Here is a 27,210-nt window from a genome sequence, read left to right on the forward strand (position 1 = left end):
GCTGGTCCCTGGTAGGTCTGAACTCCTTAGCTAATGTCCCGGTCTAACATAACATACATTAGCCCGATAAGCTCCAGGGAGCCGTAGGGGCTCCCCACAGAAAAAGTTTCAAAAACTGTTGGCATTCTTTCTAAGATCAGATATTATGTACCTCGCCCTGCCCTGGTGACACACTATTGCTCTCTCGTCTATCCTTATGTCAACTATGGTATTTGTGCTTGGGGTTCTACTACCCAAAATCATTAAGTCCTCTAATTACTAACACAAAGCTGCTATTAGGACTATATCTAACTCTGGCCCCAGACATCACTTGGTACCCTTACTCAAATCTCTGAATATGTTAGATATTAAGTCACTGCATATCCTTTCATGTGTATTTTATACATATATAAAATGCTGAACTGTAATGTCAATCCTGACCTTAAAATCTTCCTAGAAGGTTTAACAGATCCCATGAGCACCACACCAGAAACAAATACCTATTTGATATTCCAAGAGTACGGCTTAATCAAACTAGAAATGCTTTACAAATCAAGGGACCCAGAATGTGGAATGACCTTCCCAATCATGTTAAAGATTGTACCTCTCCCAACCAGTTTAAGATAAAAAGTAAGTACTACCTAATTAACTCTATGTAACCTACCTCACCCCCAAATTGTCAACCCATGTCTACTATTTTAAACAATGCTTTTGTTGACCAAATTGTATTTTTGCTATTTTTTCTGCCTTGTTCCCCCTTTCCTTTTTTTTTATTTTTTTATTTTCTCAACACAATTTATACTTTAATCTCAATTAGTATGTATTAAGTTTTAGTTTTAGTGTTTTTCCTGCCCAAAACGCTTTGCGTAATAGTGGCTTTAGGCATTGTATGTACTAGCTCTATCTATAAATCCATCAACATTTTGTATCTCACCTTGTATGTATGTACTTTACCTGAATAAATATTTGTATTTGTATATCTATGACATATTGTTCTTGAAGTTGCAGTTTCATAAAGTCCTCGTCTATTTTGTCAATTTCTGTTACTATTTTATAAATAGTGATCACAAAGCCTCTTTTTCCCTATCTTCCAGCCTTGGCATATTTAATGCCTCTAGTCCCTTCTCACAGATCATGTCCTTAACTTCTGAGAGCCATTTAGTAGAATGTCTTTGCACCCTTTCTAATATATTTAAGCAAGACGAGATATGGGCACCACACCACCGCTGCATACTGTATTTCAATTTTGGTCTCACAAAATGCATACATTTTCTTTAATGTTTCTCTATCCATATATTTAACCATTGCACTGCGCAATGCACCTGTAGGCACTCGACAGGTGGTGTGTAACGTGCCTCAAGGATCATATAGGTATAGCATACCATTCAAAACTGGCACGCAGTGATGCGAGTACAAAATGGATGCCTGAGGGCCACAGTGATCATCCGCTATTTTGACAAAAAAATCCCAGCATGCCCCAGGGCCGTGGGGAGCCTCAGTTTCAAGGAAGCAATCATGTCTGAAGTGTCGTCTATGAGCTCCCGCTCCACGGTCAGTCGCAGTCATGGAAAACGACATTCTGAGGAGGAAATATGCCACATAATGTATGATGATCGTGCCATGGATGATGATTTAGACTACGATTCAGAAAAAGACCTTACACAGAGGTCTGACACGAGTAAGGGAGAGACTGAGGTGGAGGATGTCGCGAGTGTGTACAGAACACACGCCTCGTCCAACCGGCCTCGTCGCCCTGGGTCAACATCGCTAGAGTCACCACCACCATGTGTATCCTCTGATGCAAGTTTATTCAGTGACAGTACTTGTGATGAATCATTCTCAGGCTTCAGTGACATAGGCTCCGATACAAGTACAGGGTAGTGCTAATGACCCGAGTACAAGCAGTGAGGGTGTTACTAGGCGGGGTTTTGCTGTGCCAGCAACACGCCGAGGCAAACGGCAGTAAGTCACGCGACCAGAGGACAATGACGACAGTGTTCCCTCGACATCCGGTGTTCGGGGTAGGCCTACACTATGCAGAACAGCCTCATCTCCTGGCATACCTATACGCAGCTCTAGCACAAGACGACGGAGCCGTGTTTTTGGTGCTCGTGGTAGTGTTAGCCGTGGTGTTGGCGCCAAAACCAAACCCCTGAGTGTACTTGTGTGGGAGGATTGTGAGAGATTTGTCCCACAAATACTGTACCAACTTTTGATGGTACCGATGTTGGTGTGACACCATTATTCCCATATACAGGTGATATGGCTGAAATCGACTATTTCCTGGCTTATTTTGATAGTGAATTCAGAACTATCTTGTGGCAGAGACGAACAGACATGCTCACAGCCTCATAGACACCGACATTTAATCTGCCTTTTGCATGGCACAATGGAAGGACACCACAAGTGTCTGGGGGCCTCGTAGCCTGGTGGATAGCGCGCAGGATTCGTAATTCTGTGGCGCGGGTTCGATTCCCGCATGAGGCAGAAACAAATGGGCAAAGTTTATTCACCCTGAATGCCCCTGTTACCTAGCAGTAAATAGGTACCTGGGAGTTAGTCAGCTGTCATGGGCTGCTTCCTGGGGTGTGTGTGTGTGTGTGTGTGTGTGTGGTGTGAAAAAAAAGAAAAAAAGAAAAAAAAAAAAAAAAAAAAAAAAAAAAAAAAAAAAAAAAAAAAAAAATAGTAGTTAGTAAACAGTTGATTGACAGTTGAGAGGCGGGCCGAAAGAGCAAAGCTCAACCCCCGTAAAAACACAACTAGTAAACACAAGTGAGGAAATGTGCGGGTTTCTCGCGCTGAGCATGATGGTGAAACACACTGAGAAACACGTCATCCAGGATTATTGGAACAAAGACAGCCTTGTTCCATCCCCCTCGTTTATTGGATGGAACTCCATCCAATAAACGGAGGATGGAACGAGGATGGAACTCTGAATTCGAGTTCCATCCTCGAATTCAGCATTTATTTATGCTGAATTCCATCTGGCATGTGTTGCTCCACTCACTCATTTTGTCTAGGTTAATTTTAGAGCTCAAAACAGTCAAAACTGACTTTTCCAAGGTAAGGTAATTATCAGGAGAAAGTGCTAAACCATTAAAACTATATAGCCCTTAGAAGGGATCAGGATAAGGATTTGGGAGAGGATGGAGGGAAGGAATGGTGGGCAATCACTTGGATGGTTGGGATTGAATGTCCACCTGGGCCACCTAGAGGGGCCTCGTAGCCTGGTGGATAGCGCCTCGTAGCCTGGTGGATAGCGTGCAGGACTCGTAATTCTGTGGCGCGGGTTCGATTCCCGCACGAGGCAGAAACAAATGGGCAAAGTTTCTTTCACCCTGAATGCCCCTGTTACCTAGCAGTAAATAGGTACCTGGGTGTTAGTCAGCTGTCACGGGCTGCTTCCTGGGGGTGGAGGCCTGGTCAAGGACCGGGCCGCGGGGACACTAAAAAGCCCCGAAATCATCTCAAGATAACCTCAAGATAACCTGCAAGTGAGACCGTCTACTGTCCAAGAAGTTGGGCCCGACTATCCCCAGCAATTTTGCATCATCTGCAAACGTATTCGTGTAACTACTGTATTCCCTCTGGTACATCATTTACATAGATAATAAATACCAGTGCAAAGAATGCAAAAACTGATCCTTGATGTACGCTGCTTATGACATTTCTCCATTCAGATAGAGTGCCTCTTAACTACTTAACTATACAAAATGCTATAATTACATGATCTGTAAATGTATGCTGCCACATGCTTACCATAATTGTTAACTTTTTTGTGTCACAAACAAACAAACAAACAAAGCTTCAAGCACAGTCAAAGAACCTTTGATAAATCTAAGACATCCACACTATTGGTGATAACTAGTAATTCAAATAATACAATTTTGAAAATCAGCATAAATAGTGCATTAAAAACTTACGTCAATGATCTCTCTTCAACATATCTTGCACTGTAGTTAACAACAGCCCAACATTCCAAGCTGGCACTTGAAAAGAATGTTCTATTTCGGGCATCCCAGACACCCTTTTCAGGTATCAGCTCGGTATTCATCTGTAGTTTAGGGGCAGGCAAAACGCGTCCATCCAAACTTACTGGCTGAAAGACATTTTAAAAGTTTTGGTGTTTCAAATGTAAAAAATTGTTAGGTGAAAAAGATTTCAGCAAATATTTAATAAAACTTCAACTATTGGTAGCTATTTTTGCAATTTTGCAATCGAGAAAAGCATCCCTGGTTCCCTACGTCAGCATACCACAAAATTTAAAGAATATTTTGAAGTATGTTCAACTCTATGCAAACTGTGGTTGAAAAACCACTTTAAATACTGGAATTAATTTTTTTATGATGTATTACAAAACTTGATGTTTGATATATTTACAGAATATAAACTTCATATCATAAAAAAATTATTAAACAATAAAATTCCTAGACACACATTTGGGTATCTTACCTTACTCCTGATGCCTCTGGTCAACTAGCAGTAAAGAGGTATCTGAGAATCAAGTCTGTTGTTCAATTGCAGCATGAGCAATGGCCTGGCTAAGGAAGCCATGATATGCCAAACCATTAAAATGCCTACCCACAAAACTTGCGCACACCAACACATCAATTTAAAAATACCGCCAGAAAAATCATCAGGACTAATGGAAGGACCTTTCCCCAAGTCATTGACTTCCTGTTTAGTTAATGGACAACAAAATCCCTGCAGCTTTCTTCAGTAACCAGAATGATATCTAGTTTGGCACAACTTATTTTGTTACTTCCAGTTCCTCCAGTTATCTTCTTACCTCTTCTACACTAACTTCAATTCTGTCATTTACAGTCTCTGTGGTGTAGTGGTAAGACACTCGCCTGGCGTTCCGCGAGCGCTATGTCATGGGTTCGTATCCTGGCCGGGGAGGATTTACTGGGCGCAAATCCTTAACTGTAGCCTCTGTTTAACGCAACAGTAAAATGTGTACTTGGATGAAAACACGATTCTTCGCGGCAGGGGATCGTATTCCAGGGACCATAGGATTAAGGACTTGCCCGAAAATGCTACGCGTACTAGTGGCTGTACAAGAATGTAACAACTCTTGTATATATCTCAAAAAAAAAAAAAAAAAAAATGTGTTGTTCCTGCAACTCTTCCTTCTATTTAGATAGTACTTTTGGTAACTATGTGGACCACCATCTTGAGGTTATCTTGAGATGATTTCGGGGCTTTTTAGTGTCCCCGCGGCCTGGTCCTCGACCAGGCCTCCACCCCCAGGAAGCTGCCCGTGACAGCTGACTAACACCCAGGTACCTATTTTACTGCTAGGTAACAGGGGCATTCAGGGTGAAAGAAACTTTGCCCATTTGTTTCTGCCTCGTGCGGGAATCGAACCCGCGCCACAGAATTACGAGTCCTGTGCGCTATCCACCAGGCTACGAGGCCCCTTCATACATACATACATTGACATAATGGACATTTAGATTGCAGAATTTGGTACTCTTCACCTTATGAAGTCCAGAAAAATAAAGCTAAAACCAAACTTATATATTCCTAGGTCTAGAATAGCACATATATTCAATATTAGGCCCCTCATAGCATGCATTAGGCCCAGGATGGTTAGGTTAGGTTTTATTAGCAATACAAAACCTATTCCAGTTTGCCCAAATTCAATAAAACCAAATTCTACTTTTGTAATTGTCCATTACATCAATATATGTCCAATGGTCTACATCATTACTGCAAGTATCATGTAAACAAAGGGATGGGCTGTACTTCTGGTCATCTGTTGTCATCCTCTACTTGGATACCAATCTGGTTCTGGTTTGAAGACCTCCTGGAACCTCTTCTCGAGTACCTCACACTACTTCTTTTAACCAATATAGGTACTTTACAGGTACTTCTTAACTAATACAGGTATACAAGCCTATACAAGTCATCAATCCAATTTCATGCTACTGTATATGTTTTGCCAATACAAGTCATCTTGAGGTTATCTTGAGATGATTTTGGGGCTTTTTAGTGTCCCTGCAGCCCAGTCCTCGACCAGGCCTCCACCCCCAGGAAGCAGCCTGTGACAGCTGACTAACACCCAGGTACCTATTTTACTGCTAGGTAACAGGGGCATAGGGTGAAAGAAACTCTGCCCATTGTTTCTCGCCGGCGCCTGGGATCGAACTCGGGTCCACAGGATCACAAGTCCAGTGTGCTGTCTGCTCGGCCGACCGGCTCCCCATGGTTTTCAATTAGTCATACCACTAATTGAAAACAATTTTTGTTATAGCTACACACACCTGTTCAGTCCAGCTACAGATATGTATAAACAAGTTATAAGTAAAGTTACTCAATCTAAATCTACTCATTGATTATAACCCATTACTTGCCAGAATAAGAGTGGAATGTTAATATAATGCATCTGATGCTGTACCTCATGCATTAAACTTTCACCCGGAAAATTACAATCTATATTCCAGCAATATTTCTTGATGATTATCAGTAGGATATTGAGCGCCTCGGACCTTCGATGTTCAAAGTATTTTCAAAATGTGCTGTGCAAGTAATCCAATTGATTTTCAACAGCACCGAATCCACATTGATTTTACTGGACCATTTCCATTTACCCATCCATGAGTTGGACATACATCACATACTATAACCCAGTTCACTGTAATCACTGCCTTAGTGTAAAGATGGCTGAGACCGTACTGTATATACATGTGCAGTCAGGTGATTAAATTACCTCTTATCCCTCTTAGATCAATTTGTATAGCTGTGAAAATGTTAAATGGCAGTAGATATGTCATTAGGAAAATTCTAAAAAAAAGTCAACCTATTTGGCAAAGAGTCTTCTCAAAGGAAACAAGGCATACAATATATGATGTAGATATGGATAAGGAGATTTATAATTCAAACTTACCTGATCTGATATGGAAAACTGTAGAGCTCTCATCATGGGGTCTGACGAGAAGTTCTGATTGCGAACAATATCCTTGACGGTCTTAAGCCTCTGCACAGGCAATTTGGCAGTACTACGAATAAACTGTGATGTCTCTTGGTCACTGAGCTTCTTTGCTACCTTTTGTCCTTTTGCAATCTTGCAACACTGAAATAATCCTCACATGAAAAATGGCAGTGAACCCATTAAAGATCATGCAAAACTTAAAACATCAAGTCTTGTTTATTTGTACCAGTTGTCGTAAATTGTGCACATATTTAGTGTGACCAGAAACTATCACTATCAGAGTTTGATGCTATCAAAAAGATTGGAGAAAGGACACTTCTACACTAGTAAAACTCATTATATAAAGAAGAGAAGGTAAAAGGAAAAGAGGGAGAGGAAATGGTGTTGGAGGAAACAAGAAGCGCGACCAGGGGCATCTAAATCATTTAACCGAGCAAGAAAGTGAGCCTCGTCACACTGACAAGGTAAGAGACCGAGGCAATGTGTATGACTAGACCAACACCCAAATGCCACCCTCTGCAATGGGATTAGATCAAAGGGAGAATCTATCCCAAAGGAGGAAACTAATCAGCCCAGTAGAAAGGAGTACTATAAATATTTGGTACACAAATGCCAAAAGTGACATAATTGAGGATACAATATTCCTATGATGATATCAGGTAGTAAGAAAAGCAGGGATAAATAGGAGGAGGAGGAGTAGCCCTACTGACACAACAATACCGGAGCTTCAAGGAGACAGATTTTGGAGGTAATCAACCAGTAGGATTTCATACTTATGATAATTGAGGACCATGAAGATAGTGACAAGTGTTAAAAACTGAACTATAGGAAGGCCAGGGAAGGAATATGATAAATGCAACAAAACATGCCTGAAGACAAAATAAAAGGCAGTCACAGTGTCAGAGCCCGAACAAGGATCCTAATACTTGGGGATATTCCACTACTGTGTATATTAATTTATTCATTATATATATATATATATATATGTCGTACCTAGTAGCCAGAACGCACTTCTCTGCCTACTATGCAAGGCCCGATTTGCCTAATAAGCCAAGTTTTCCTGAATTAATAAATTTTCTCTAATTTTTTTCTTATGAAATGATAAAGCTACCCATTTCATTATGTATGAGGTCAATTTTTTTTAATTGGAATTAAAATTAACGTAGATATATGACCGAACCTATCCAACCCTACCTAACCTAACCTATCTTTATAGGTTAGGTTAGGTTAGGTAGCCGAAAAAGTTAGGTTAGGTTAGGTTAGGTAGGTTAGGTAGTCGAAAAACAATTATTTCATGAAAACTTGGCTTATTAGGCAAATCGGGCCTTGTATAGCAGGCTGAGAAGTGCGTTCTGGCTACTAGGTACGATATATATATATATATATATATATATATATATATATATATATATATATATATATATATATATATATATATATATATATATATATATATATATATATATATATATATATATATATATATATATATAATATATATATATATATATATATATATAATATATATATATATATATATATATATATATATATATATATATATATATATATATCGTACCTAGTAGCCAGAACTCACTTCTCAGCCTACTATGCAAGGCCTGATTTGCCTAATAAGCCTAGTTTTCATGAATTAATGTTTTTTCGACTACCTAACCTACCTAACCTAACCTAACCTAACGTTTTCGGCTACCTAACCTAACCTAACCTATAAAGATAGGTTAGGTTAGGTTAGGTAGGGTTGGTTAGGTTCGGTCATATATCTACGTTAACTTTAACTCCAATAAAAAAAAATTGACCTCATACATAATGAAATGGGTAGCTTTATCATTTCATAAGAAAAAAATTAGAGAAAATTTATTAATTCAGTAAAACTTGGCTTATTAGGCAAATCGGGCCTTGCATAGTAGGCTGAGAAGTGAGTTCTGGCTACTAGGTACGACATATATATATATATATATATGTCGTACCTAGTAGCCAGAACGCACTTCTCAGCCTACTATACAAGGCCCGATTTGCCTATATATATATATATACACAACTGATTAGAACTTGTAAGTTCTAATCAGTTGTGTATTTGTGAAGTCTTTGAAAATGTAATAAGTTTTACGAAACGCGCCCGTGTCGCGTCAGACTAGAAATAAAAATGAATTTTGGAGAAGTGATTTTTGATTTACCTCCAACAGTGAAGCGTAATGTACGAAAGATTGAGAAAATTCGTGTGAGAATTATTAATCTTACTTTTTCGGTCATATTTAATAATATATGTCTACAGGAAAGACTGCTACCAAAATATACTAATATATATATTATATATATATATATATATATATATATATATATATATATATATATATATATATATATATATATATATATATATATATATATATATATATATATATATATATAATATATATATATATATATATGCAAACAAGCCTGAACAGTCTCCAGGCATATATGCCACCGAAAATATTATATATATATATATATTTATTTATTCTCACTTATCTTTAATCCACTACATAATACCTGCACTGATCATTATTTATATTACTTCGATGGTGTGCAAAAAATATTATATATGTATGCATTTGCATTAAAAAAGGAAAAGAAAAAAATGGCTTTTCTAGTATGGTAAAGAGGAAAGGGAGTTGGGTGGAAGAGCCACTGTATGTTAACAAGAGTGAGTTTGCAGACTCAAGTTAGTTTTTTCTTTGGCTGATTTATGTACATATAATTGACAAAAGCAGTGAGTACTGTGCTCCTGGTTCAGCTCAAAGGAACTGTCTTGAAATACCGTAGTCATAATACAAAAAACTTACTTCAATTGGTATAAAGATATTTCTGTGTATTGGTCCAACTTTCAAGCAATTGAGATGTGGATACCTCAGTGGTTTTCCATAAGTGTCCAATAAATACTTTTCCACTGTACACTGTTCAGTTCTGCCTTCACCTACATCCCGTGGAAAAGTTTGACGCGCTGCCCCAAGCTCTCCCACATCTATGACTGTGTATGTTCGAGGAATCTGAGTGTGAGTCGCTTGAACCTGGAATAATTCAGGATTAGTCATCATCAATCCCTTGATTCCTAACTTTGAAGGGTAGGGAGACATTTGCATAATAAGCTGGGAGAGCAGTATGGATAAACCAGCATCACTGCATCGTACACTCATCTTGTCAAGTACAGATATACAGCATCACATTTACTCGTACATGTTTACATCAAGCCGCCTTCCTCCAACATATTTAGTCATTTGTTCCTAACCACACACACACACTTCACACTTTTCATGCATATTCAGGGTCACGCACACACACACATTTTACATACATTAATTAGTTTCAGTTATCTCTATGAATTATTGCCTCGAACTTGGAAACTATTACTCAGTAACTTAAACCACAATTAAAAAATCACTGCTTAACCCATTCACAAGAAAAATAAGTTTTATTTGGCAACACCAGTAGGACTGTCTCTTTAAACTGACCTTTAAACTGACAATGAATGTGATAAAATTACTACAGGCGATTGTGACCAGTTATGTTTTGCTTACACAACTGCAGTACAAGACAGTTATTATCCCCATACACTATTTAAGAAAACCTAAAAACTTGAGACATGTGATAAAAAATGCAATTCAGAATACATTACTGTACATTCACATTCAAGGAAAATAATTTATACTCAAAAATAGTAAAATGGCTTTTCTAAAAAAAAACACTAACTAAAAATATCAATACATCAATATGACTACTAGATAATTTTTTGACACTCAACTAATTCCTTAATTAATCCCTTTGTTCCCCTAATCCCTCCCACGAGGACCAAACATTTGGTTCCCAGGTAATAAGTGACGAACAGTACGGTGTCGTGTGACACTTGCTGATCTTCACGCAAAGTTTATAGGCCTTGCATTTTTTTTTTTATCTCCATTCATAGTATTTACATTTTTGAGCAACTTACTTTCATTTTCCTTAATGCTCTCTGAAGTGCATCCTTCTTATCAGGTCGTAATGGTTTCTCGAAGTCCTTATCATTAAACTTCAAGGCTTCCTTCATAAAATCCAAGACACTTTGTTCCTTATAAAAAGCTGTATGTACAACTGGAAAAAAAATTTATAATTTAAATAACATTTAAATGTACAAAATAAATGAGAAAATTATATCTGCTATATAGTAGTCAAAATGAGATATTCCTATCTTGTCCTATAGTTACTTGTTAAACTTACATAGAACAGGTTATACAAGTTGAGAGTACCACCAACTGTCAGACACTAGTCAGGACACAAGCACAATCAATTAAGTTTTAGTCTTTAATGTTTTTCCTGCCCGAAACTCTTTGCGTAATAGTGGCTTTAGGCATTGTATGTACTAGCTCTATCTATAAATCTATCAATTTTTGTATAACCTCTTGTATGTATGTACTTTACCTGAATAAACATTTATTTATTTTATTTAATCGTGCCCCTACAGGTGCCATAGATGTTAACACCAAGTAAAACACCCAGCACTCGGTGCCATTTTAATGCATGGGCACACCGACCAGCTGCCCAGGGGCCTCATGATTCCTAGAGCCCCATACTGCCATACTGTTCATAAGAGATCTTGTGGAAGAGTCGATAATTACTTGACCTCTCTCTGGAAAGGCCCAAGATTCAAATCTCCTTTTCAAATTATGTATCTTTATCATTTATCAATTCTGATTGAAATTACCTACTTAAAATTATCTGCTAGATTAAGGACCTGCCCGAAATGCTGTGCATACTAGTGGCTTTACAAGAATGTAAATACTGTACTATCCAATGTATTCTCATAAACCCAATGTACCTTCTTGTATATATATAAATAAATAAATAAATAAATAAATTATATTTATATAAATAATTAGTTCATATCAATTTTGTAATTCTGCATTTTAACAGATGCCCTGGGCCCATCAAATAGGGTAGGGACCCCAGTGCACTGCTTTGCCCAGGGCCTAACAATGCTGTTAAGACAGCACCGCTAAAACACTTGCATAAGAAACAATAATATTCATATTTACCAACATTCAGGCATCAAAACATGCAAAACTAAGCCCCACTCTTTAACTGGCCTCATAAATGAGGGAAATGCAGTGTTTGTTATCTTAAACTCTCACAAAGGACTACTATGACAGCGAAATATGGACATCAATGTACATTCTTTTCAGATGTGTGAGGAAACACGAACTACAGAATGGGGTTAGTCCTTGTTCTCGCATCAGATATCGACAAAATACAAGTCCCAGCTTGGTGTCTTTTGCAGCTGACAAAAAAATTTGCATGAAAATTACTTCTATAGAAGACATTATAAAACTATAAGCTGATAATAATAAAAGTTTTTGATTGGGCAGTAGAAAATATGATGTTTAAGTGATAAATTCCAGGTTCCCCGTATAGTAACCATGAAGACCTAAAACAAAATACAGGGCACAAGTCAGAATCAAATGTGCCCATAGTAGGAAAGCAATGTGATGTCTGATGGCCTAATGTAATGATGTTTGGAAATAATGATGCCTGGCGTCCTACTGTTTAGGGAGTATAACCAAGCAAGTGTAGCGTCAGCTAGGAAAATAATAGGATTTATTACAAGAACTTTCAAATCCAAGGATCCCATCCCAATACTCATATTATTCAAATCACTTATGATGCCTTGCCTCGAGTACTAAATATGTGCTTTTCCCTTCAGAGCAGGAGAGATGACTGAAATAGAGAACATATATGGCACGCATAGACATGATTGTCTCAAAGCTCGCAAAATGTAGTTTCTAGAAAGGAGACAAGAAGTATCAAATAATATATACATGGAAAATGGTGGAGGGCCAGGTCCTAAATTGGCACAGTAAAATAACATACTGGAGTGAACAACATGGAAAGAAATGCAGAACCAAGCCAGTGAAGAGTAAAAGTGCCGAAGGCATAATCAGAGAACATGTGTACAACAGAGGTCTGCGGCTGTTCAATATCCTCCCAACAAGTAAAAGATATATTACAGAAACCTACAAACATTACAATATATACAGAAAATTATTAAATAAATGTATGCATCAATGCAAAGAACTTTTATTGTATTTTACAGAAGAGATGATGGCTAACTAGGGTTTGCCTGGTTTTATTAACAGCTTACTGTACAGCTCTTTAAGGGTTAAAACCCACTATGACCTGACCAAATTACAGTGTCACCACACAGGTTATTATACGAGTGAATAATACAGACAAATCATCACAATAATCTCTACTTTGACTAAATAATACTCCAGGTTAACCCCTTAACTGCACCGCCTCCAAATATGACACCCCCCAGTGCGCAGGAAATAAATTCTCTGGAAAATATGCTTTTGTTTTTTTCAAGTGTCAAAAACCCTTCCCTCAGTATGGGTATGTCAAATTTTTTTCGAAACTGTGCTTACTTTGGTTGCTATGGGGTCCGTAAGTTGGGACGTGACGTCATCATTCCCCGTTTGCCCTGACATATGCTCCCGGGGCCAGTAGGGCGCCCGGGGCGGGGCGCACGAGTTGCCGCGAATATATTTATGTTCGTTTTTTGCGCACAGTTCCAAATACATTTTATTTGTTTTTACGTGCTAATCCTATGTATAATGAACACGTACACTATATTATGGCAGTAAAACATCCGTACTGTCTGAAGACACTATATTATGGCAGTAAAACCTCCGTACTGTCTGAAGACACTGTGTTACGTGCATGACACTTGTGGACACATGTTGCACATATTTACCATGTATCATGCTAATTTATGTATATATACAATCTATTTACACACTATACACTGTCACACACTATATACATTCACCATCAACACATTCAGAACACCGCGAGTGTGAGTAGCCACCCCAGCCAGCCCTTCCTCACTACTCCAACATTGTATTCGCCAACATTGCTCCTCCCATCGTAGTTATTCACACCAATGTTTCATGTTCATGTATGTATATATTTACAACATATGTACACACTATACACTGTCACACACTATAAACATTCACCATCAACACATTCAGAACACCGCGAGTGTGAGCAGCCATACCTAGCCAGCCCTCCCTCACTCCAACATCTTACTCGCCAACATTGCTCTTCCCACCATACTGTTATTATTTTTATTACACTATTTACACATGTTATATATACCTATCTACATGTTTTATTTACCAGAACTATACAAGTAAGCCGGTATTGTGTCCAAACAGTACTGTGGCCACCATACACTGCATGAGAAATCACACAGCAGACATCAGACGACGTCACGATTACGACATCACCTCCCTCACCAAAATAGCTCCTCTCAACATACTCCTGTTGCTGTTATTATATTATTTACATACACACTGTACATACCGATGTACATATGTGTTCCCCATAGCAAACCACGAAGCTAGTATGATGAGCAAAACAAGAGTGGCTGCCACACAGTGAGGCTACCTCAATTCTCTCCCTTCCTCTCTCCCTCACCAAAATTCTCTCCCTTCCTCTCTCCCTCACCAAAATTCCTCCTTCCACAATACTACACACAACGCTAATTATAACCACAATCCTGGTCACTAATTCCTGTAAATGAATAATTGACCACAAGTATATTTTGAAAAGGAATCTATGAAGTCGTTTGAAGATTCCTAGATGGACGAAATAATGCTGTGGTGCTGTGGCTAGCGCTGTGAACATCATGAACAGCATTGAATCACTGATATTTGAACATTATAGCCAGTCATTATCACACTCAGGCTCTTCTATAATACTATCATGGCTAAATAATAAAGTTATATATATATTTTGACATTATTAGGCGATGCTGTGATCACATGCTGAACAGCAGTGCTGTGTGCTCATGCTGCGAGCGCCAGCCTTGGTTGCTCACTCACTACTGAGGCTCTCGCACCCAGAAACGTGGACCACGATTTTTTTTTAAATGGCGTCTGTTTACAAGAGCCCTGAGGAAGTTGATGTGAACCCTATGTAGCTGCGGGAGTTTTGAATGGAACGTGAAAAATACAAATACCCGGAGGCGCGTAGTGCACCCCAGACGTGGGCCTGCAGGCGCGTTGCGCAGTTAAAGGGTTGAAGGAGTATAATGAAACGATGACAAACACTTAAGAAATACTTACCATCAACATTGAGTAAAAGTGATCCATTTTTCCAATGAGCAGGCCTGAGGGAGCCAAAGAATCCCACCACAGCATTCTTTCCACCACCAATGTCATAGGGGGCACCAAATGCATGGTCCATGGAATAAAAGCTATTGCGGCCAACTCTTTCATAACGGATGCTTGGATTATGTTGAAACATTACTTCTAACATCTGAAAAGTATTGTCATGTAGTACAGTACAACATTAATATTATTCATATACCATAATTCACTGCCATGAACCTGAAACGGTAAGCTTGGAGGCAGTCATTTCATCTTGTCCTCACAGTTTGAAGCAAGGTACAGTCAAATCCATCTTTTTCATCACTTAACTTTTTCCTAAATACAGTACTATTCATCCATTTAATTATCTACCTAAAACAACATACTAATTCAAAAATATATTACAAAGGCATATAGATTCAGCTAGCTGTACTTGGCCCTTCTCGTACCTGTATATTTGAATGTAATCATATACAACTTATTTCTTATGAACTATACTTATAATTTGTGTTAAAACCCAAACTATGATCCTTTTATATCTTCAATGCTATATATTTTACCTTGCAGGCAAAACATATAATCAAAATACAATGATCTAATGTATTTGGTATCAATTTTGGATTGTGACTACAGTATTTCCTTCCAAATTGTCCCAAAAGGACAGGTGTTCACTGTAAGGAACAACTTCCCTAACTTGCTTTTCCATCAATTCTTGATTTTTGAGTCACTTGAGCATATATTTGGTTCATTTTAGTCTAACACACTTATACTTCATTTATCTGATGTCTCAATCTGTCCATCCTGTGTTCATTTTCCATGACTAACTTTGCACATTAAAAACATTACAAACATTCTAGTTTTGTGTTAACAAATAAAATATTTCTCAATTTTAGATACTTCATCTCCAACTATTACCTTGTAACAAGTAGGCTACAGTAATTTTATACACACTTAAGAAATTAGCAGATTCCTCCCCTCGTCTTAATCTTTGATAAACATACCTGTTTTAAGTTTTGTACGAGTAAGGTCTATCAATACAGCAATAACAAAAATATATAGTAATTACTTTACATCAGAGATACAGAATAAAATAAAGTACATTTGGCGTATGCATGAGAGTTGGCCAAGAATGATACTATACCTGAAATATAAATTGTGGGACATTTTCTCTTCGTTCTCTTGGGGCCCTGATAGCTTTGAAAATTTCTTGCAAGGATGCCGTATTTACCTTTGTTAAAGTTACAAAGAATTGTCTGTTTCTCTCACCGTCAAACTTAATATTCACCTGTAAGTAAACAAAATATACTTTATAAAACATCAGTCTCATTGGCATTTCTAATTTTGTTTATTTAATTACAACCTAGCAGCTACAATTTGTGTTCTGACCATGTATAAAAGTGGATGATATTGTAGTGTCGAACACAATGATGATTGAGTGTAAGAGCAAAATATACTGGGCACATGAGCCTAAAATAACATACCAAATCCAATTGACACTTTAGAAATCATCAAACTGCAGGGAATGTGAAAGGAAGGTGGGAGGGGATGGGGGAGGGGATGGGAGATGGGAGGGGATGGGGGGGGAGGGGTTGCAGTGGAAGGGGATTTTTTTTTTATTATTATAAATATAAATAAATATGTTTATTCAGGTAAGGTACATACATACAAGTGATGTTACATTAATGGATTGATATATAATATTATTATTTTCTACCACAGACGTGGCCACATATTTAAAATGCTAACCAGCATATATACATTTTCTTCTGTCGTCCATGGACAGGGTTAGAGATCAGTTAAACATATAGTTCAGGGATTTATTGAACAATCAGGAAGGGTATTGGAAGGTAGGCAGGGGATGGAGAGGAAAGGTGGGCAGGGAATGACCAAAACTATATTTACATCATTTGTATAAAAACTGGGCAATAACTAAACTCCACCCATGATAATCGCATTATCCTGGGAATCAATATATAACTGCCCTTAAAGGGTTAAAGCTTGAATGTTGTTCATGATGGTCAATATTTTCAGACAGCAACCTAAGATTATAAGGTTATAATTTCAGTTAACCAACTGAAACACCAAAGTGTAAAAATAAAATAAAGTAATTTACATACAGCAAACTCCTTTGAAGATTTCCTTAACACTGGGATTACTTTCACACTGTAGGCATTTTTCTCAGAGTCAAATCCAATGGGATGATTCTGGAATATGTCAGGATTCGTGGTGACCATTTCCATGAATATAGCCCTGCAATAAAATATATAAATACATTATACAGCTCGATCTAAAATAGAGAATGTAATTAAACCCACTAAGATTGCAAATATATAAAACATTATATAATGAATATGAACTCGTTATATAAGTACTTACATTCATGTGGTACCTTGTCACAAGCTTTAGCAAAGTCCATGTAAACTACATCTCCTGGAAGTCTTTTGTCTGAATAACTGGTTACAGTTTTTAAAAATGTGAGCAGGTTTGTAAGGCAGGTTCTATTTTTAACAAACTCGCATGGCACTGATTTTACAAGATTGTTCCGAGCTGGTGAATGATTCCCTCCCTTCTTGAGTTATCTTGAGGTTATCTTGAGATGATTTCGGGGCTTTTTAGTGTCCCCGCGGCCCGGTCCTCGACCAGGCCTCCACCCCCAGGAAGCAGCCCGTGACAGCTGACTAACACCCAGGTACCTATTTTACTGCTAGGTAACAGGGGCATAGGGTGAAAGAAACTCTGCCCATTGTTTCTCGCCGGCGCCCGGGATCGAACCCGGGACCACAGGATCACAAGTCCAGCGTGCTGTCCGCTCGGCCGACCAGCTCCCCTAAGGATTCTCTCCATGACCTTACAGATGTGTGAAGTCAAACTGATCAGACAATAGCTTCCTGCCAAGCTCTATTTTACTTTTATTTTTTTAATAAATAGTAACAGTTGCATATTTCTAATCATGCGGAGCTATCCCTAGGTCAGGAGATTTTGTGAAAAGGAGTTTCAGCGGTAGGCATAGTGCATCTGCCAGTTCCTTTAAATTAATACTTTGGATTGAATTCCAACAACACCTGGGGCTTTTGAGTCTTAGTTTGGCAATGCTCTTCCTGACTGTCTCATATGAGGCGAGACCAAAGAGCCAGAGCTCAACCCCCGCAAGTACAACTAGTTGAGTACATGTTATGGGTATATCCCTTAATTTGTTCTCTTCATTCTCAAAATATTTGTGAGGGTAATGGGATGTTGTCTAATCTTTCTAATGTGAACACTGGTGTAAACTATTCATTCTAAGTGTTTGCTTCCCATTTATCATCCATTATAACTTGGTAAGTCATCTTTTAAGGGTCTTACCAAGCACTTAGTTTTGGTTTACTTCTTACAAGGGCACTGGGCACAAATCCTTAACTGTAGCCTCTGTTTAACTCAACAGTAAAATGGGTACCTGGTTGTTAAACGATTCTTTGCGAGGGTCGTATTCCAGGGAACATAGGATTAAGGACGTGCCCAAAACGCTGTGCGTACTAGTGGGTGTACAAGAATATAAGAACTCTTGTATATATCAATAAAAAAAAAACCATATGCATATAACGATTTTCGATCTTTCTTTATATTTAGGCAAGTTTTCTTTCGTAGTTTCTTTTGGCCGATCTGATTTCCTAGGTTGCTGAATTTAACCCTTAAACTGTGCAACACATCATGTGACGTGTTGGAGTACTATGCAAGATTTAAACGGCCCGCAGATACACGGGGTTCACCTCACTTTCATCAGGGCTCTTGTAAACAGACACCATTTTTTTTAAATATCGTGGACCACATTCCCGGGTGTGAGGTCCTCAGTACTGAGTGAGCCACCAAGGCTGGTGCACACAGCAAGAGCTCACAGCACTGCTGTTCAGCTTGTGACCACAGCATCACCTAAAAAATGCCATAATATATATATAAATGCTATTATTTAGCGATGATAGTATTACAGAAGACCCCCTGACTGTGATAAAAATGACCAGGATTCTGATAATAGCAGGATTGTTGTGATAATTAGTGCTGTAGTGGGCGGAATAATCTTGGTGGGGAGGGAGGTAGTGTTGTCTGCTGACTCTGTGTGACCACCTTTTACTGTCTGGACTAACTATACCAGCTTAGATGAACAGTTATGGTGAACAAAACATGCACATACTTATATATATATATATATATATATATATATATATATATATATATATATATATATATATATATATATATATATATATATATATATATATATATATATATATATATATATATATATATATATATATATATATATATATATATATATATATATATATATATATATATATATATATATATATATATATATATATATATATATATATATATATATATATATATATATATATATATATATATATATATATATATATATATATATATATATATATATATATATATATATATATATATATATATATATATATATATATATATATATATATATATATATATATATATATATATATATATATATATATATATATATATATATATATATATATATATATATATATATATATATATATATATATATATATATATATATATATATATATATATATATATATATATATATATATATATATATATATATATATATTAGTATATTTTGGTAGCAGTCTTTCCTGTAGACATATATTATTAAATATGACCGAAAAAGTAAGATTAATAATTCTAACACGAATTTTCTCAATCTTTCGTACATTATGCTTCACTGTTGGAGGTAAATAAAAAATCACTTCTCCAAAATTCATTTTTATTTCTAGTCTGACGCGACACGGGCGCGTTTCGTAAAACTTATTACATTTTCAAAGACTTCACAAATACACAACTGATTAGAACTTGCGTTTCCCTGATTTTATATCTACATTTGAGTGAGGTGGGAAGGGTGATGTGGCATTACATTTGAGTGAGGTGGGAAGGATGATGTGGCATTAACACAAGACAGAACACTAGAGGATATTAATAGGGTATTAAAAGTATCAACACAAGACAGAACAGAAACAATGGGTATTGAATAGAAGTGTTTGTAGAAAGCCTATTGGTCCATATTTCTTGATGCTTCTATATTGGAGCGGAGTCTTGAGGTGGGTAGAATATAGTTGCACAATTATTGCACAACTATATTCTACCCACCTCAAGACTCCGCTCCAATATAGAAGCATCAAGAAATATGGACCAATAGGCTTTCTACAAACACTTCTATTCAATACCCATTGTTTCTGTTCTGTCTTGTGTTGATACTTTTAATACCCTATTAATATCCTCTAGTGTTCTGTCTTGTGTTAATGCCACATCATCCTTCCCACCTCACTCAAATGTAATGCCACATCACCCTTCCCACCTCACTCAAATGTAGATATAAAATCAGGGAAACGCAAGTTCTAATCAGTTGTGTATTTGTGAAGTCTTTGAAAATGTAATAAGTTTTACGAAACGCGCCCGTGTCGCGTCAGACTAGAAATAAAAATGAATTTTGGAGAAGTGATTTTTGATTTACCTCCAACAGTGAAGCATAATGTACGAAAGATTGAGAAAATTCGTGTTAGAATTATTAATCTTACTTTTTCGGTCATATTTAATAATATATATATATATATATATATATATATATATATATATATATATATATATATATATAGTGAATAAAACCAAAAACAGAATGGTGGGATGTGGATGTTGACGAGTCAGGTGAGGTGAGGGAGGGAGTGCCCGCCACTGGCTGCCATTGCCACTCAGCATACCAACTTAGTGGGTCATTATGGTAAACACAAATGTAGATACTTATATAGAACGTGCATATATAGTGTAATAACAGCAAAATGAGTGTGGGGAGAAACCATTTTGGGGAGGGAGGTAGCGACATCTGCATGATTTGTCATGCTGGGTAGGGGTGGCCACTAAATTCAAATTTGTGCTTACTATGCTCTTTGGGCACTATACCAGTTTAGTTGAACAGTTATGGTGAACAGAACATGTAGATACTTATATATAATGTCTGTATATAGTGAATAAAAACAAAAATAGAATGGTGGGAGGAGGATGTGGACAAGTGAGGAGTCACTGAGGGGAGGGAGTGGCAGTGAGAGGCTGACTTAGTAAACTAAGTATAACACAGTAAAAAGCTCATTTTACTACCAGTGTTATCTATCTAGTTTGCTTTTTTTTCTTTCTTTCTCTGTTTTGGCACAAATTAGAAAGAGTTTAGTAATGACTTTTTTCATTTATTTCATGATGCTTCCATGTTATGGTCACCTATCGGCTCCCTCCAGGTGTACTGTAATTCTTTCATTCCTTGCTAGTCCTCTCGATGGTATTCTAGAAAGTCATATGACCTAGTAGTTGGGAGCAAGCTCATTAAGATAGCTTCTGGGGACTAATGAGGTTCAAGTATGTTTATTGAGATAAGAAAGAAATACATCTCAAAGGGATAAAGTAGCTTAGGCTATTTCAACCCGGTTCACCCGGAAAGAGGCATTCCATTCAAAACTTTATTTACTATTACATAACTTTGCCTTGCAGTTTAAATTATATAATTTACTCACTAGAGAGGTGACATCAGCATAACAAATGTTCCTTTACAGTTTTCCCTTAAATTCCTTTTAAATGTGTAGCTGTAAGAAAAAAATATCGTACTTACATGCGTTTCTTCTTGGAGATTGGGACAATTTCTTTCTTATAATCCTTTATAACAACATCATAATGAGCCAGCTGAATGTTTGGTGTCCTTGGGGTGACCTCGAAGTAATTAGCCTGTAGAGCGATCCTGCGTCCAATGGTGCCTTTGATCTCTTTTCCCTCTTCATCACGTTGCCGAAGAGGAGGGTGAGGATCTAAAAAATAATTATATTATGAAGTGGGCTTCCTAGACGGAAGGTTGTAAGAACATATCTGATTAAGTTGTATGTTTGCAATCAATCAACAGTGGGGTGCAATTATTATGTGGAGGTGTAAATTATACAGGTGAATAGAATATTGGCTGGAATATTGAAATCTTTGACTTTGATATATATAAAATATATATATATAAAATATATATATATATAAAATATATATATATAAAATATATATATATAAAATATATATATATATAAAATATATATATATAAAATATATATATATTATATATATAAAATATATATATATATATAATATATATATATATAAAATATATATATATATAAAATATATATATATATATATATTATATATATATATAAAATATATATATATAAAATATATATATATATATATAAAATATATATATATAAAATATATATATATATAAAATATATATATATAAAATATATATATATATATAAAATATATATATATATAAAATATATATATATATATATAAAATATATATATATATATAAAATATATATATATATAAAATATATATATATATATATATATATAAAATATATATATATATATATAAAATATATATAAAATATATATATATATAAAATATATATATATATATATATATAAAATATATATATATATATATAAAATATATATATATATAAAATATAAAATATATATATATATAAAATATATATATATATAAAATATATATATATATATATAAAATATATATATATAAAATATATATATATATAAAATATATATATATATAAAATATATATATATATAAAAATATATATAAAATATATATATATATATAAAATATATATGTATATATAAAATATATATATATAAACTATATATATATATATATATATATATATATATATATATATATATATATATATATATATATATGACAGTGTCAGACCACGGAGTAAAATTGAAACAGTAATTTCCTTAAGTACTTTCGTATATTAATACATCTTCAGAAGGAGTTCTAATAGTCAGAAGTATTGATATACGAAAGTACTTAAGTCAAGTCAATCAGGCTGTTGGACGAGGCTGTAATTTGTACACATTACATAAAATCATAAATAATCATCGTTGAGTTTAAATTAACATTAATAGCCCAATTTGCTTTTAAATTAGCCCAAAAAAGTCGCAAGTAGCGAAATTAAAAAATTGGGAGCGCGGAGCTCTAAAAAAGTAGCCCAATTCGCTACTTGTAGCCCAATCATCCCAACCCTAAGTGTCCCCCAAAAAGATCTCTAATCCATTACCAAATAAACAAAATCCCTTTCCTCGCGCGTAATTACATACCTGTGCCCAAATCCTTCCACACCATTACGGCTGTCATGATAAAATAACTTTGAAAAGTTAAAAAAAAAAAAATGAGATGGAGCACTAGTAGCAAGATATATCCAGCTCCTGTAGCCTCTTCCTGTGATCTGAGTTTGTGTGAGTCGCCACCTCTGGCAACTTCCCTCGAGCCTTCGTATACTACTGCCCTACTTGTTGCACACCCACGCCACATCTAGAACAATAATAACAGTAATAAGAACAATAATACTAATTATTATAATTATAATAATAACAATAATCATTTTATTTACACGAATGTACAAGGAGTTTGTGAGATTGCATATAATAATGGTAGTTTCACATTCTTGCATAGACACTAACAGGCATAGCGTTTCGGGCATTTGGGTATTGTAATCATTATCTCATTATCAACTGAAGGCAATTGTTTACACGGAGTAGGCCTATACACTTAAGGGGATGTGAAAGCTGTGAAATATCAATATTAATGCAAATAATCTAATGCCATACAATTTCTAAATAGTATCAATAGCATGATAATCATCGTACATTGCAGCATTTATTCTGCTTAATGTCTCTTTTTTTTGTATAAATGAAACAAAAATAATCAAATATGTTGCATTTAAACACGGCAGATGTGATTAAAAAGTTTATATATTTAGAGAATAAAGAGTAAGGTTACAACGTCACATGACGCAATCATTGAGAAGGCACGGGAGCCAATAGTACCTCTACACGTATGGTTCCTGTTCTGTACGTTCCTGGCACTATCTGCCCTGCGCCCACGGAAATGCTATTTTTCTTTTTTTTGCCCCGAGGGGCGAGTTTATTGGCCAGCGCCACTCATCCTGTGAGTGGACACACCGCCATAGTGACAGTATTGGCCAGCGCCACTCATCTTGTGAGTGGACACACCGCCATAGTGACAGTATTGGCCAGCGCCACTCATCTTGTGAGTGGACACACCACCATAGTGACAGTATTGGGCAGCGCCACTCATCTTGTGAGTGGACACACCACCATAGTGACAGTATTGGCCAGCGCCACTCATCTTGTGAGTGGATACACCGCCATAGTGACAGTATTGGGCAGCGTCACTCATCCTGTGAGTGGACACACCGCCATAGTTACAGTATTGGGCAGCGCCACTCATCTTGTGAGTGGACACACCACCATAGTGACAGTATTGGCCAGCGCCACTCATCTTGTGAGTGGACACACCGCCATAGTGACAGTATTGGGCAGCGTCACTCATCCTGTGAGTGGACACACCGCCATAGTGACAGTATTGGGCAGCGTCACTCATCCTGAGTGGACACACCGCCATAGTGACAGTATTGGGCAGCGCCACTCATCCTGTGAGTGGACACACCGCCATAGTGACAGTATTGGGCAGCGCCACTCATCCTGTGAGTGGACACACCGCCATAGTGACAGTAATGGGCAGCGCCACTCATCCTGTGAGTGGACACACCGCCATAGTGACAGTATTGGGCAATGCCACTCATCCTGTGAGTGGACACACCGCCATAGTGACAGTATTGGGCAGCGTCACTCATCCTGTGAGTGGACACACCGCCATAGTGACAGTATTGGGCAGCGCCACTCATCCTGTGAGTGGACACACCGCCATAGTGACAGTAATGGGCAGCGCCACTCATCCTGTGAGTGGACACACCGCCATAGTGACAGTATTGGGCAGCGCCACTCATCCTGTGAGTGGACACCGCCATAGTGACAGTATTGGGCAGCGTCACTCATCCTGTGAGTGGACACACCACCATAGTGACAGTATTGGGCAGCGTCACTCATCCTGTGAGTGGACACACCGCCATAGTGACAGTATTGGGCAGCGCCACTCATCCTGTGAGTGGACACACCGCCATAGTGACAGTAATGGGCAGCGCCACTCATCCTGTGAGTGGACACACCGCCATAGTGACAGTATTGGGCAGCGCCACTCATCTTGTGAGTGGACACACCGCCATAGTGACAGTATTGGGCAGCGCCACTCATCCTGTGAGTGGACACACCGCCATAGCAGCATGTACAACACTCCCCAATAGGAAGAAAACCCGCTGGGTTGTTCATCCTGTCACTTGTACCCAGACACAGCTGGGACTTACCTAACTGTCTCAAGTGAACAGCTCCTCAAACAAGAAGATTAAAGATTTGCACCAATTTTAAATGTGAAGATTAACATTTATACCAATTTTAACTTTTTTTCCTGCTAACAAACTCCACAACAATGTACGATTACTTATGCTATATGAAAGACTACAGAATGTAGATGTAGAACTACATAAAGATGTAGGTGTATATTGTAGAACACAAGCAATATGAGTTAATTTAATCCCCATTTCATTAGATGCCTAGTCATCTCGCAGCATCTAGAGAGAACGTAAAATGAGTAATATATTAGCCTAAACTAGCATATTCTGGGTAGAACACGAGAATGTCTTCCAATATTTGTGGGTGTATAAAGCAGTTACAGAGCTCAAAGTACCTCACGTCATTTGGTATGATATCACTGATAACAGGACAAACACAGTATATCGGAGAGTTTATCCTAGCTCTTGTTCACATAGTTTACGACTGGATTGTTCATCACTGGGATGTTCATTGCCTGCAGCCGTGCCTGCTAGCGTCAGGATTGATTGATGATTGATGAAGATTAAGTCACACCAAGTAGTGGCATGGGCATGAATAGCCCGTAAGTGGTGGCCCTTTTGAGCCATTACCAGTATCAAGAGCTGATACTGGAGATCTGTGGAGGTGCGACTGCACCCTGCGAGACGGGAGATGTCTCCCGTGGCTACTATCCTAGGTCCAGTCCTCTTATCCTTCTTGACCTGACCAGGTCACCTCTATTCCCGATTGCTGATGCATTTGCGGTAACAAGTACAGTACAGGAATCGTACCAATTCTATGGAATTGTGGTGTTCTTTCTGTAATATGGCTATTCTGAGAAAACTGGGGCGGTGTGCAGGATAAACATAGCTCTCCTCGTATGTCTGTTGCTTAAATTCGAAACTGTACTTGTGGTCGGTCTCGAGCCCATTGTTGATGTGACGACGTGCATTGACGTGCTCACAGGATGTTTATGGGGCGCATAATAAATGAATGAACTACCGAGAACTGGAGTTGTTATTAATAGAGGTCTTCATTTAGATGTTGTCCCTCGTAACCCTCTCAAGTTCAAGTATGTTTATCGAGATAAGCAATAAATAAATCTCAAAGGGATAGAGTAGCTTAGGCTATTTCTACCCCCCTGAACCCTCTCACTACCCCCAAGCAACGCGGCCAGTGGCACTGCTTGCATTCATCCATTTATTGAGTTTTTTTTTTTTTTTTTTGAGATATATACAAGAGTTGTTACATTCTTGTACAGCCACTAGTACGCGTAGCGTTTCGGGCAGGTCCTTAATCCTATGGTCCCTGGAATACGATCCCCTGCCGCGAAGAATCGTTTTTTCATCCAAGTACACATTTTACTGTTGCGTTAAACAGAGGCTACAGTTAAGGAATTGCGCCCAGTAAATCCTCCCCGGCCAGAATACGAACCCATGACATAGCGCTCGCGGAACGCCAGGCGAGTGTCTTACCACTACACCACGGAGACTGCCAATTCGTTTTAATTCACTAAGAATCATTTTCCTAGTAAAGCTGTCCTCTCAAGTGAAGCTTTTGTTGCCAGGGAAAGTATTCAGAGTATTAGAACCCCTTCCACTACCTTTCTAGTTCTAATATTATTACTTCTATAGATTATTTCACACTTCTTAAAGTCAATATTGTGATCCTTTTCCCAGCTATGGTTTGCTACAGCATTGTTACCAGCCGTAATTCTTCATGCTTTCTTATGTTCAA

At 37.2% G+C, this 27,210-nt stretch overlaps 1 protein-coding gene across 1 annotated transcript in view; it reads right to left on the reverse strand.

Moving 5' to 3' along the window:
• LOC123764491 (protein argonaute-2) overlaps window positions 1-23,501 on the reverse strand; it is a 65,617-nt gene extending 42,116 nt beyond the window's left edge. Inside the window, exons 1-9 of the mRNA XM_045752368.2 lie at window positions 23,344-23,501; window positions 21,788-21,980; window positions 17,220-17,352; window positions 16,244-16,387; window positions 15,079-15,271; window positions 10,905-11,044; window positions 9,763-9,987; window positions 6,872-7,057; window positions 3,903-4,078 (exon numbers count right to left, since the gene is read on the reverse strand). Coding sequence (XP_045608324.2) covers window positions 3,903-4,078; window positions 6,872-7,057; window positions 9,763-9,987; window positions 10,905-11,044; window positions 15,079-15,271; window positions 16,244-16,387; window positions 17,220-17,352; window positions 21,788-21,980; window positions 23,344-23,380 — 1,427 coding nt within the window. The 5' untranslated portion in view covers window positions 23,381-23,501. The remainder of the gene's footprint in view (window positions 1-3,902; window positions 4,079-6,871; window positions 7,058-9,762; window positions 9,988-10,904; window positions 11,045-15,078; window positions 15,272-16,243; window positions 16,388-17,219; window positions 17,353-21,787; window positions 21,981-23,343) is intronic.
• Between the last annotated feature and the right edge of the window lie 3,709 nt (window positions 23,502-27,210).

This window comes from Procambarus clarkii, chromosome 79 (assembly GCF_040958095.1).
Source record: "Procambarus clarkii isolate CNS0578487 chromosome 79, FALCON_Pclarkii_2.0, whole genome shotgun sequence".
In the NCBI taxonomy this organism is placed as follows: domain Eukaryota; kingdom Metazoa; phylum Arthropoda; class Malacostraca; order Decapoda; family Cambaridae; genus Procambarus; species Procambarus clarkii.